This window comes from Nanorana parkeri, unplaced genomic scaffold (assembly GCF_000935625.1).
Source record: "Nanorana parkeri isolate BGI_ZX_2015 unplaced genomic scaffold, ASM93562v1 scaffold684, whole genome shotgun sequence".
NCBI lineage: Eukaryota > Metazoa > Chordata > Amphibia > Anura > Dicroglossidae > Nanorana > Nanorana parkeri.
This window is the reverse complement of record NW_017306952.1, coordinates 617,879-632,373: the sequence shown is the minus strand read 5'-3', so window position 1 is coordinate 632,373 and position 14,495 is coordinate 617,879. Positions and strand designations below refer to the sequence as shown.

Here is a 14,495-nt window from a genome sequence, read left to right as displayed (position 1 = left end):
TATCTACTTGCTGTTACTAGTAGTGGGTCACTTTAAATATACGCAATCAGACATCGTTCATTTCCTGCTCCCGCTCATGGGTGGGAGCGGGAGCAGGAAATGAACGATGGCTGATTGCGTAAATGGTGCATGGAAGTGTGCGCCCCCTCTCGGCCGCTGCTGCAGGCTATACCAGGCTCTGCTCTCCCCCGTGCGGGCCCGGGCCCGCTGGGTCCTTGCACATAGATAGGAGGGAGCTCAGCACACGTCCACCTGCTGATCTCCCCCCTGTTCTCTGAATGCCGAAATTATGTGTATTACATCACTTCTGGTTTTAGCCTGTCATTTCTGTGGCTGCTGTAGCCTGAGAAGAAGCTTATGAAGCATATATCTACTTCATCAACTTCTTTGGGGGTCCATAGGTGATATTAGCGGTCTAATAGACCCCTGGTGTCTCTGTAGAGAGGACCTGTCACATCCTCTTTGCTTGTTAGCTCTCTATGCGATAGCAACAAAGTTAAGTGTAAAGCAAAAGTTTAAATATTAAAGCCACATATAAAAAAAAAGTAAAAAACACAAACACATTTTTTAAAGTCCACTGCCCCCACATACACGCACATACAAATGCAAACACATGTTGGGTGCAGCTACATGTGAAAATGACAATTTAGTCCCACTTTACGGAATAAGTCACCTAAGTGTTAATTATATCAAGCTGACGGCAATCACAATGAAGCCCAGCTCCAAACATTGTTTTTTGTGCTGAATAGAATATGGAAGGGTTAGTGCCCTAGCAGGTTTTTATTGCTGTCTGTGTCCCTAGTTTTCTTTCACTTCCTGTCTTGGTGACAGGGTGTTGCAGGGACAGGAAGTGAGGAGCAATCTCTCCAGTAAGAACAAACACAGTTACTTTTTCTTAGTAGAGTACATATGAGATTAGAATTTATGTGTAGTTTGTTATTGCTATCTGTACCTTCCTGTTGCAGTGACCCCATTCCTTGATTTCATGCCCTGGTGTCACAAAAACAAAGAGACAGCTTGTCAGTGGAGTCACAGACAGAATAAAAAATATGATAAACTATAATTGTAATAAAACATTATTGAATGCTTCTGATTTGTACAGAAAATGCTAAAAAGCTGCGTGAATAGTTTTAGCCTGATGCCATTCAATTGTGCTTTTAATATGTTGGAAAATAAGATAATACATTTGACAAAACACATAGGCATGGCAGTCAGAGTCAGAGCAGGAAACAATTGTATGATTGTGGACAGACTGTGAACGTACAGGCACCTCCTTGCTGACTAATCTGAGACTCAGGCTGAAAATTGAACTTGCCACTGGTGTTCCCTTGTGATAAGACTGGTGCCAGGAAGCCAGTTCATTGCAGCTAACTGCACAGTCAACTTTCATGGTAAAAGTACCACAAATAAATGCAAGAAATAAAAAGCCTGATGGCCTGGCACCATATATCTATTGGTACCTTGTACCATTGTACTTGTGCTCCCTAATATTATTTTTCTTTCCTTGCTCCATCGTCATCGTGGTCCCCGCCCTCGTCGTAGATATATTTTGACTGTGCTGCAGGCTGGGTTTGTACATGAACTCATCAGTGTCATCCTGCATTGCTTAATTGTAAAGGGCTGTTTGCTTTATTGCACAGATGTTGTGTAACTGCGGATTGCCTTGGTTGCTGTGCTCAGGAGAGAGGATGCTTGCGTAAAGAGGAGCTGAATGCATTTCTACATTTGAGCTTACTGACGCAAGAATCTCGCTGCATCTTGAATGTAAAAAAAAACAAAAACATATTTAACCACTTCAAGTCCGCGGTGTTAAACCCCCTTCCCATCCAGGCCATTTTTCAGTGTTCAGCGCTGCAGTACTTTGATTGACGTTTATTCCGTCATGCAACGCTGTACTGAAATTAATTTTATACCATTTTTTGTGGACAGATAGAGCTTTCTTTTGGTGGTATTTAATCACCTCTGTGGTTTTTACTTTTTACTATATTAAGGGAAAATTATCGATTTAAAAAAAAAAAACTGTTTCCCCTATATTAAATGATAAAACATTTATTATTACCCAATTTTTTGGTAAAATATAAAAGACGGGGTCACGTCGGGTAAAAAGACACCAAACATGTCAAACCTTAAAATTGCGCGTGCGCGCGCGAAACCTCAGAAAACTACAATACCCAAAATTGGCCATAGGCGACGCTTTAAAAGCTTTTACCGCTCATCAGTTTAGTGTTATCAGTGATTAATAGCCCTAAAATTATTTTTCTCACTCCGACGTTCGCGACGATATGTAACATGTGTAGCGCAATTGTCATTTTCGCATTCTGGCGCCGCGAACGCGTATTTACGTTTATATGTACGTGGGGGTGGGGGCCTTTAAAATTTGGGGGTTTTTAAAAAAACTTTTTTAATGTGACTTTTATTTATTTTTTTACTCTTTTTATGTTTTTTTACACTTATTGTTATTGCTATTACATAGGGGGATAAAAATCGGTCCCATTTGCAAGTGTTTGGCCCCTTTCACACGGGCGGTCCGATCGGGTCCGCCTGTCAGTTTATGTCCAATGCTAGTCTGTAGGCTGCCAGGTCTAAATGGATGAGCATTTACACCTGGTTACTCCTGACTCTGGCCAGATCCGGAAAAACAAACAGAGCAGAGCTCTGTTTCGCTAGACCTGATCATGCCGGATCGGAGGTAATCTGATGTAAATGGACACATGTCAGTTTACATCTGACTCCCCATAAATCGACATGGGGTCTGTGCATGGGCCCCCTCCTGATCATAAATAATTTTCCTTGTTGCACTCCTTACCGAAAAGTCTTTTGTAATGGCGGGGGTAACTACGGATGGTGCCGCAAATATCAGCAATTTTGTAGAGATGTCACCAGCACACCAAAATCCTCTTAGGATAGCAAAATGTTCATTTATTGAAGTTCCTTGTCATATAAACAAGCGCTTTCGGGGCCGCACAGGGTCCCTTCATCAGGCTTAGCCCTCCTGATCAGCCTTACGAATGGGCCTCACAAATCCTGAGGCAGATAAACCACTTTGCCTGGAGTTTATTTTTATATTTAGATTATTAATTTGTGTAAGGCTATGTCTTCCTGCCTACAGCTCATGCCTTTTACTACGGTTTTCAGGGATATTTCAATGTTTTTTGGTTTTCAGATGGAGATTTTTATCAAACAATAAAGTTATGTCGATAAACATAAAACACTAACCCTGTGATATATTTGTATACATTCATATAGCTGCTGGAGTCAGCGTAATTGTTCCTATAAATTGAGGCTGCTGGCTAGAGTTTACCTCAGCTGCACTGTAGACTATTTGCCTCCAGGGTGGTTACAGAAAATGTATTATAGAAGCCAGAAGTCCTGTGGGGTTCACTCGCAGTGTATTTTAATGGGGTAGCAGCTCTTCTCTTATTAACCCTGTTTATTCCTGGCCTAGTCTCTGGTTCTTAGGGCCAATAACTCCTGTACAACCAGGAAATGCACTTCTGTCTATATATACCAATCCTATTTCAGTATGCAATGAGAAAATCTAAACATTGCGCCACAACATTTTTTGTTTTTGTTTAAGTAGACAAAAGTTTATATTACAATAAATGTATAATTGCTACCATCATTACAGTCATTATATCAAGTCCAGAAACATCCAACACTGTTTCAGAACATCAATTTTAGTATGCATCAACTAACTTTTTATGCAGAGCTGCATTGGTCAGTTTCAATTGTTAGAAACAGAATACTCAAAAATACTCATTCCTCAAAAGTTCTCAAAGTATTTTTGTGGGGCTATAGCTTTAGCTTCTGTTCTGAGGCACAAAGTATGAACAAAATAGGTGCAACGTAGTTCACGGGAACACGTCATAGAAGGATAGAAAACTAACAGCAGTAAAAGACCAAGTGGTCCATCAATTCTGTTTTATTATACACTGCCTGGCCAAAAAAAAAAGTCACCACCTGGATTTAATTTTGCAATGATCTGGGGTTGCTTCAGTTGGTCAGGTCCAGGTTAAGCAACGTTATGTCCCCCAAAAAATGAGCTCAGTTGCTTGCCTGAATTTACTGAAAGGCACAGCCATATTCCAAGATGACAATGCTAGGATTCATCGGGCTCAAATTGTGAAAGAGTGGTTCAGTGAGCATGAGACATCATTTTCTCACATGAGTTGACCACCACAGGGTCTAGACCTTAACCCCATTGAGGATCTTTGGGATGTGCTGGAGAAGACTTCCCGCCATCACTTCTCACTCTCCTATCATCACTACAAGATCTTGGTGAACAAATGAATGCAACTATGAACGGAAATAAATGTTGTGACATTACATAAGCTTATCAAAACAATGCCATAGCGAATGCATGCCAAAATCAAAGCTGGTCCAACTAAATATAAGAGTGTGTGACTTTTTTTCTTAATCTTCCCTCCTGATGGTTTAAGGTATTTAAAGGTGTTCTTGAGCTCAGCTTCATATTGGAAATACTGCCCTCCTTACCCCCCATTCACACCTAAATGTTTTGTGGCTCGTTTCCTGAAGCATGACAGCGCTCAACATTTCCACTATATTTATTGATGCTCGATCACCCCTGAGCATAACCCTACACTTGAAGCTGGTTGTGGCATGCCATACGCATGACCAAACTATGGCTTGCATTGTGTGAATTGTTTAGATTGCTAGCTGGTCCATGCATTGTCAGTCTCAGTATGTCCATACATGGCCTATTTGTTTTCAATCGATGCACCCAGTTCAAACATCTTTTCCGGTGACTAGGCAACAGACAAGCCATGTAGACAAGGGCTTCTTAGTACACATAGGTTTCCAAACTCAAACAGACATCCATAATCAGCCACAAACAATTGGGGCAAAATGCATTGGTTCCTAACTAATCAGGTATTTGCAACTCAAGTACTAGGTCATGTATAGCAATCATTCAAACAATGTAAAAAAAAGAACAATATGAAAGTCTAAATGTATGCTTACAAGGAGAGTCTGGTATATTAGGGGGCACCTTAAAGAAAGCCTTTCCTGAGACAAACATGGGGGCAGCCATTACTGATTTCTCTTTCTGCAAATGCTAGTTGCCTGGCTATCATACTGACTCTCTGGCTTCAATGCATACGTCATTACCCCAGAACAAGAATGTAGATAAGAAGATCATACTTTGCTCTGTGTTGTAAGATCTGCATGCTTGTTTCACAAGAGTAGCACAGAAGGGATTAAACCTAGAGGGTCATTATAATAGCCAGGCAACTACCATTTGCAGAAGGCGGTCAGCAATGACAACCCTCATGTTTCTGTCAGGAAAGGTTACTGTAAGAAAATCCCTTTAGGATTGCTGCTTTCTTCTTTACATTCTGTGTAATAATTAGCTGTGCGGAAACAAACCTCATCTAATCACTTCCGTATGTGGAAGCATAGAAGAAAACAGAAGTGTAGGACTGTAGCCTGGCTTTGTTCGATTTAATAGTAAAGTGCTTTGCCAAGGAACCTTATCTTTTTTTTTTATTTTTTTATTTCAGGAAAACAGACTGATCCTTAAAGGAGAACTATGAGATGAGTGATTTCCACTCACCTCATAGTTCTAAGCCGACCTGTGACAATGAGACTGTCACAGGTCGGCTCAGTAGATCGGGAGGTGAGGGAACACATACCGGGTTCCCTCACCTTCGATCCTGTCATGGCTCTCTGTCGTGACAGGGGGAGGGCTGGATTCCCCTCTCCCCGCTCCGATCTGCCAGCGCTGACTGGTGGAACGGACGGGGGAGGGGGCGGGTACAGCTAGCTCTGCCTCTAGATAGGCAGAGCCAGCTGTCACTCACACAGCTGGGCGGATCCCGTCATCTACGTCAGGATCCGCTCCAGGTGCGGCATCTCAGTATACCGCGTGCTGTAGCTCCGCAGTATACTGAGCTTAGGGTAACGGGAGGACGCTAGTTTGTGTCCTCCCGTTACCCTAAGGAGAACTATGGGGAAAAACACTGACCCCATAGTTCTCCTTTAAGGTCATAAGCCTCTGTGTTTTTTAGAAGTATGTAAACGTTCAATACAGAGATGTAATTGGAATAAATAAACATTCAGGGTATATAAAGCACACCAGCCATTGTCTACATATCAAAATGTATTAGGGCTCATGTACACAGGTCAAATGCAGTATCCTTTCAGGTGCTTTTGAGGTGCTTAGACTCGCTTCTGGGTTGCTTTGATTTGTCATTGAGTTACTGAAATAGTTATTTTAAGCTGCTTCTTTGTGGCTTTGTGGTGCTGCAGAGTTGCATTAAGCTTGTATGGAGAAAAAACAACAGTTCAGAGGCAAACAAAAGCCTATAAACCCCGAGTCCATAGCAATGCCGTTTGTTCATTGCCATTGGACACTTACTTTACAATTGTCAGGATGGGATGCCTGATGCATGTTATTAACAAACACTTTGCATACCTGTTATGGGTCTTTATGCCCCTTTTCCCCTCAGGGCTTTTAAGTGTTCCTTTCTGAAACATTTGAAACAAGAAAGACGAGTTTCTGGTTCTCTGTACATGATCATCCAAAGGGAGAGTGTACCTGTCTCTGCCACCGATTGTGATGCAAGTGTAATTCCTTAATTGTGATGTTCAAAGAATGCCAGGGACTCTATTTACCTACTGCTACAAGGGAAACGTTCAGCGCTCTTCTGTGTTAATACTGTAGAATGGTAAATACATTCAAATAAAACATGAAGTACGTGGAGAGTGAAACCTGTCTCCTAAAGCTTATGGCATGGGATTGTACACCCCATTAACACCCATTATATCATTTAAAAAAACATACTTAAATAATAAGGAAACAACAAAGGTTGTGCGAAAACTAAAGGGCCACGGTCCCTTTATTGGGTTTAAATAAAGTTTTACCATGAAAATGGAGTTTAATATTTATAACTAAGGGAAACCACTGTTAAAGGAGAACTAAGAGGTGAGTGAAAATCACTAATTCTCATAGTTCGAGCCGACGTGTGACAATGAAACTGTCACACGTCGGCTCAATAGATCGGGAAGTGAGCAAACACATAACGTCGCTCACTCACTTCTCAATTATCTCCCTGCAGAGAGCCGTGACTGACAGTCACGGCTTCCTGCAGGGATTCCCCCCCCCCCTTCCCCACTCCGATCCTCCAACGCTGACAGGAGGAACAGACGGGGGAGGGGGCGGGTACAGCTGGCTCTGCTTCTAGATAGGCAGAGCCAGCTGTCACTCACGCAGCTGGGTGGATCTCGACAATAATGTTGGGATCCAATTCCCGGGCTGCGGCGGTCTCAGTATACCGTGAGCTGTAGCTGGCGATATACTGAGCTTTGGGTCACGGGAGGATGCTAGTATATGTCCTCCCGTGACCCTTAAGAGAACTATGAAAAACACTTACCCCATAATTCTCTTTTAAACATTAACAGACCACAATGCTTTGTCTTCAAGACTCAAGCAGCAATAGCTTTCACCAACCAAACAACCATTTACCAAGCAATGTTCACCCACAAAGTGGGGGACATTACCCTGTAAAGATTAACTGCAACAAGGGAAAGTAGAACAAAGGGAAGGGTGGGTGGGGGAGCAGGTCGAAAGATATAAAAGAAAGGCTGAAGAATAATCCAGAGGAAACATGTACTTTACATTCACCACAGCCCTTTATTTGAATGTGGTAAAAAAAAAAATGGGTGATCAAGGGTGACAATCCTATGGGGCCACTTTCCTGTTTTTTCTTTTGTGGCCCTAACAGGAGAATGAAACCAGGAACTCATGTGTAGATGTGTTGCTGCCAAATTTACAAGAAACATAAAAATGTTGGATATGATTCAACCAATGTCTGCCCATAATTGAAAATATGTTTGGGCTGACTGATCCTTTAACTTACAAGTGTACTTTTATTAAAAAGTATACTAATACACCCTCCATAGCTGTCCTGAACGAAACTACATTAGACTCCTCCATTCTAGCTGCTTACTTACCTCGGTAGGACAGCTGCGGCCCAGTCTTTGTTTTCACCTTTTTGGCCAAAATCCTGTTTACAGCTAGCTACTCCCACACAGTGAGCCCCCATGGACTTGTAGACAACATCTCCAGTCTATGAGGGGACACTGCTTAGGTGCAGCCAGCGGAGAAGGGCATTCCAACTGGAGAGGATGAAAACAAAACCACATGTCGGAGCAAGCCGTGGCTGTTGGAGGTAAGTAAGCAACTTAGGTGCAGTTAGTGTAATTTAGTTCAGGAGGACTAGGGAGAGTTTGCTAGTAATGGACACCTATACTTTAAAAGAGGACTCTGGGCAAAACATTTTGTTAACCCTTGCAGTGGGGCTACCCCCACACTACAAAGGTTACGAGCTTGTTTTGGTCTACGGAGCTATATAAAAAGTTATACTCACCCGTGCCCGCTCTCATCCTCCTGCACGGGTGCTTCAGATTTTCAGACGGGAGCGAGCGGCAGAGACACAGGTAAGTTTTTACCTTTTTGGTAACTTTTTAATTTTCCTTAAATGTTTTTGTATATATCTACTGCTTGCTAGCAGTAGATATATGCAAAAACAAAGGAGAGTTTAATTCTACTTTAAAGCACACAAGGGCCTAGTATCATGCGTGGTGCAGTGTATGTTTTTGTCCTCCCCTGTCCCTGAAAGAAGGCATTGTAAAGTCTGGGTCAGCAGTATACAGATAAGACTGATTTCTGGGAAATATTTTTTTTTTTTTGGTTTAGTTGCAGTACTTAGTTCCTCTTCTCAGTTTGTATTGCTCTCTTCATCCCCAATTAAAGATGTTTAATCACTAGTGGTTACTGGGACACAGCAATGAGTAAGGCATTGACACATCAACACGCGTTGATCAAACTTGAATTGACGTGTGTGGACATGTGTTTTTCTTTAACTCTTTTTTTCCCACAGAAAAAGCCAAAATGCTTCTTTTCTTTTCTGCGTGCTTTATATGCACTGCAATACACTGCAATGCACTGTAGTGCATTTCAGTGCATTGCGCTGCTTTTAAAGGCAGCATGTCCCATAGTCACCCAGCACACATCAAATCAGTGCTTTGGAGTGATCTTGGCCTATTGGAAACAATAGATTTCAGCTTGTCATTGCATTGGGCTTGCATTGAGTAACAGAACCCAATAGATGTTGTGTTAATGCTCCCTAAACTTTGTAGAGCTGGAAAGTGTTAGATTTTGTGTCAGGTTTTTGTTGCTCTATACATAAAAACTAACACTTTCCAAAGGTTCTAACCCTTTCACAGTCCAGCCAAACTAAAATAAGCAAAATCTGGCTGCAGTTCCACTTTATTTTTTGTGTGTCTCACAAGATGGGTGTTGGGCACATCATTACACATACCTGTATTCATGAGGTTCTCTATAACATCTTAGTTTTACATTAGCACTATAAATATATACTTTCAGTGTGCTCTTGGTTGTTCTTTCCTCTTTTTGCAATAGCATCATAACCACAGACACAGAAGGGTGTGTCAAACATCACTTCAGTTATAACAGGCAGGAGGCATCTACTTATACATGTTGAGAAATCTTCATCTTCATCATCATAGTTGTAGCTAGACTTTCTAATGAGGTTTAAGTACTTCCTCTAGTTTCCAAACTTGGCCCCTTAGTTCGAGTGAAGGGAACTCTTAAGGCATCAGCATACCAAGACATTTTGGACAATTTCATACTCCCAACTTTGTGGGAACAGTTTGGGGATGGCCCCTTCCTGTTCCAACATGACTGTGCACCAGTGCACAAAGCAAGGCCCATAAAGACATGGATGAGAGAGTTTGGGGTGGAGGAACTTGACTGACCTCAACCCGATAGAACACATTTGGGATGAATTAGAGCGGAGACTGCGAGCCAGGCCTTCTCGTCCAACATCAGTACCTGACCTCACAAATGCGCTCCTGGAAGAATGTCTGCAAAGGGTGGGCCAACTCAATATTGAACCCTACGGACTAAGACTGGGGTGCCATTAAAGTTCATGTGCGTGTAAATGCAGGCGTCACAATACTTTTGGTAATATAGTGTGCATATATACTGTATATGTCCAATGCTGGGTACCACATTGGGATAAGAATAAAGACTGCTTGGGTGCACTCAAGGCAAGTAGATACAATCGATCCAGTAGAAGAGGCACTCACAGGTCTTGTATTGAAGCCACATAAATAAATGCATTGGTCAATGTTTCAAAAAGGCACTGCATCGACTAATGCATTTATTTATGTGGCTTCAATGCCAGACTCGAGAGTGCCACCTCCACTGGACTTTAGGACCGTATATACAGTATATACATTATACATATCTATATCACTGTAATGAGTTAATTAAGCAGCATCATATAAAAGTCTGTAGTAAAACAAAAGTATGATAAAAGCATATTGTACAAAATCCATTACATGCACTCAATGCTCAATAAATGTACACATCAGTTGCCTGTGGCATAATAATTGCATGCTGTATAATCTACAATTAAATGTATTGTTTTTGAACTTTTAAGCATTGGGTTTCAAACCTCAGACTTTTTCATGTCAATGACTGTTTGGTTATAAACATTGGTTTTGTTATAAGGGTCTATGTTAGGCTAAAAATAGGTTTCACAACAAAAAGCAGCGATATGATTAGAGAGAGAATATCATGTTGATAAGGAAAATCCATCTGTAATGTAAAGTAATGAATTCTTGTACATAGATGATATGTGCCAGCTAACAGTTTGAGAGCCACCAGCAGTTCAAATGCAATAATGCCTAAACAATGTTTATATGGTTTGTAATGGCAGTGCAGTTTAGCTATCTAAATAAAACCTGTGAAGAAAATTGTCACATTTTCTAAAGTTGATAATATGCAAATTAGACCATAAGTGTAAATGTAGTTTCACATCCTTTTATTTTTAGTGCTGTTAGCCAGGATCTCACATATACATTAACAGTTCTGATATACATATGGCCAAACCACTGCATTTAAAAATAAACACAGCAGATTGTAAAGCGCCATGGGTGCTCAGTGCCCCGAAGTAAGGAAGGCCTCACTCAGATTAATAAATGGGGAAAAAGTCAAGAGGAGTAGATCCTGGTTACAGGACCTGTCAGAGTCATGTGACCATCCTCTCCTCCATTCATGGAGTGTTTTCTACAGCATTATGCAAAGAACAGTTCATGGGACACTGCAGGCTCCACAGAGCACTTTGCATTTTATTAATGAAGCATAAAATGTTTGCAATATGGTGTAAACACTGCCGTATACAGTACAATGTGGATATGTGTGTAAATGACATAGGATCCCAGACATCCCAGCCTGCAAAAACTAATTTCAGGGAGGTGGCTTCACCAGCTACTGCCCCCCCAACTTGTTACATACACTAAAGCTTTCAAAAAAATAGCTTTCCTAATTTTTTTACCAAACTTTCATTGTACTGTGGAGTTTGGGCTGTGTTTGGGTCTCACCAGGGCTGTGTTTGGGTCTCACCAGGGCTCTCATTTGGGTCTCACCAGGGCTGTGCTTGGGTCCCACCAGGGCTGCGTGTGGTCTCACGAGGGCTGCGTTTGGGTCTCTCCAGGGCTGCATGCAGATCTCATCAGGGCTGCTGGTTGTCACAGACTCAGCAGCGGCTGTGAGGAGGAACGCTCCGCTGCACATGTGAATAGCGGCACAACCGCCAGTGACAGCCAGCAATCTGAGATGCCATAGCAACCCAGGCGGCCCGCACATCATCAGGGAGATGTCCTGGCCGAGCCCCCCTGTGCCCCAGGCCCCATATCGGCCGCCTGGGTCGCTATGGTGATTGTTATGCCACTCTATTTCCCTGCAGTTCAAAGCCACAGTGGGGCATTACTAGAAGCAGCACCACGGGAGGCAGTTGGCATGAATGCAGAAGGCCAGTGCAGCAGTGCCATTGCTGTAGTAACAAAGTACTTATCTTTTGCTTGCAAGGCTGCCAAGTTTGTTTAGGCCCCATTCACACCAGATGCATTGGCATCTGTTTTTGCATCTGTTTTTCAACAGCTGCCAATGCAAGGACATCAGAAAATGTATTGGTGTAAAAATGGAACACCTGGCAAATGGAAATATACATGGTAAAATAAGAAATAGGCTTGGTGTTCACCTGCCAAAGGACTGTCATTTTTTGCTATCTATTCTTGCTGCTTTCTGGGTGCACTCCTTGCTCACTGGACAGAGGTGGTAATGCTGAATTACAGAACCGATTAGGAGACTGGAGGAAGATTGCTGACATAGGAAGCCATATTGCTTAACAAGGTAGATTAAATGCTTTGTTGGGAACTAAGTATAGCATTTATCTGGCTGTGCAATGTTGAAAAAAAAAGACAATCACAGGATTAGTATATATATATATTTCTATTTCTATTTCTATGCCTATTCATGGATTATTGGTAATCCCTCTGGGAAATATTCAGTGCCAGTTCCTCAGGACGTTTTTTTACCAGAGCAGAAGGAGGAACTTTTTTAGCTTATCTTTGCTCATATTCACTACCAAGGTATTGAGCATAATCAAATGGTGTATTTTTATAGGAAAAAATAGTTTTGCTGCAAGGTTGTGAAAGCTTGAGTTATTTGTAATAAAGGCAGACTCTGTGCAGGAAATTACATTTCTCTTGGGCCTGGGCAGACGAAAGAAACCTTTTTTTATTCTTAGCATGACTGGCGTAAGAACACTGGGTTTGGTTTACTAAAGGCAAGGGTTGATAAAATTTGTGCCTGGAATTCTAGGTGAAATGTAAAAAAAATCATATATATGATGAAGACTGTCACTACCACTGACACAGCAATGTTTTTCCCCGCCCGTGACATTGTTTTGTTACCTGTTGATCCTTCCAGTAGATCCATAATTTTTTCTCTAATTGTGACATGCCAAGCTGGCCAGGCGAAGAATACATTGACTGCAGTAGATTGGATGAAAGCACAGGGAGACCACCATCCTGCTGATTTGGGAGCTGGTGGTCCCCTATTAACCGCCTCCCGGCTGGCCGTTGTGCAAAAAGTGGCTGGCCGAGAGCTTCCTGGATGTAACAGGCCAGCAAGAGACGGCGTGCGTGAGCGGGAAACTGCCCGCTTTTAGACAGCGATGTCTATTTACATACAGGCGATCCGCCGGCTATAGAGCTGGTGGATCGCTTGTATAAGGTGCCGGTCCATGCCCCCCCCCGCGGTCCCCCTCCCGCTGTCCCACTGGTCCTAGGCTCCGCTGTGCCAGGTGCGAGCCTGGGACCAGCATGGTGACTCTGTGAAAGGGGATCAGAGGGAGGTCGGTACACGGTCCCCTCTTCGTTGTCAGAATGCGGAAGTGATGTATGTTACATCACTTTCGCATTCTTGTGTCACTCTCCAGCTTCAGAAGCTGGAGAGAAGCTGATGAAGTAGATGTCTGCTTCATCAGCTTTTTTGCGTGCAAACATGTGTCGGGGTGCGCATACGTGTGAAAACGATGATTGCGCCACACATGTTAAATATCACCGTGAACATCGCAGTGAGAGCAATAATTCTAGGACCATTAATCACTAATAACACTAAACTGATGAGCTTTTAAAGGGTTGCCTATGGTCAATTTTGGTATGGTAGTTTTTTTTGCGATTTTGCGGGTGCGCGCCATTTTAAGGCTTGACATGTTTGGTCTCTATTTACCCGGCGTGACCCCGACTTTTATTTTTTACCAAGTACTTAGGTAATAATAAATGTATTATAACATAATGTAAAAAAAACCTTTTTTTTCCCAACGTTTTTCAGTAATTTTTCCTTACTATAGTAAAAAATAAAACCGCCAGTGGTGATTAAATACCACCAAAAGAAAGCTCTATCTGTCCCCAAAAAATGGTATAAAATTCATTTCAGTACAGCGTTGCATGACGGAATAAATGCCAGTCAAAGTACCACAGCGCTGAACACTGAAAAATGGCCTGGCCACGAAGGGGGTGTAAACACCTGGTCTTCAAGTGGTTAAAAATTTCTCAAACAGAGGTATTTATGAACATTGTGAAGCCATTTACTCACACCAATAAAAAAAAAAAAAACTTGCACGACTACATTCACAAAGTAAAAAGGGAGCTATTTACACAACTTTAGTATTTGGGTTTTCATACACTTTGAGGCAATTGCAATAATTTTGCTTGGTCTACATAAGGTGTTAGTAGGTATTGTTTCCATTAGGTCTGTGAGGTATGCTACAAATTACAAAATAGAAGCCACAACTCTATACATGCAACACTATGGGGTCTATTCACAAAGCTGCCGAAGGATCTGGCCGTAGCTTCGGCCGATCCTTCGGCTAGCTTCGGCCCCAGGACCCCTTCGGTTCAGGAGAACCGAGGGGGTGCTGTACGGGCTATTCACAATAGCCCGTACAGCTCCCGATCACAGCCGAGTGGCTCAGTCGAGCCGATTGCATATGCCTCGGCTCGGTTGAGCCGTGCTGAAAGCCAAAGCTGGGCGGAGCCAGCCGTGATCTTACGGCTGGGCGGAGAGATCAGCGTCCCTGATTTTTTAAATTTTTTTTTTT

General features: G+C 42.4%; 1 protein-coding gene across 2 annotated transcripts in view; it reads left to right on the top strand.

The window, feature by feature from the left end:
• Positions 1-14,495, top strand: part of GFOD1 (glucose-fructose oxidoreductase domain containing 1) — an 86,476-nt gene that overhangs the window by 35,632 nt on the left and 36,349 nt on the right. The window contains exon 2 of one of the 2 annotated variants that reach the window (XM_018563669.1): positions 11,859-11,865. The exons of the other annotated variant lie outside the window; for it this stretch is intronic. Within the exon in view, the coding sequence (XP_018419171.1) occupies positions 11,859-11,865 (7 nt within the window). The remainder of the gene's footprint in view (positions 1-11,858; positions 11,866-14,495) is intronic. 2 annotated transcript variants of the gene reach the window in all.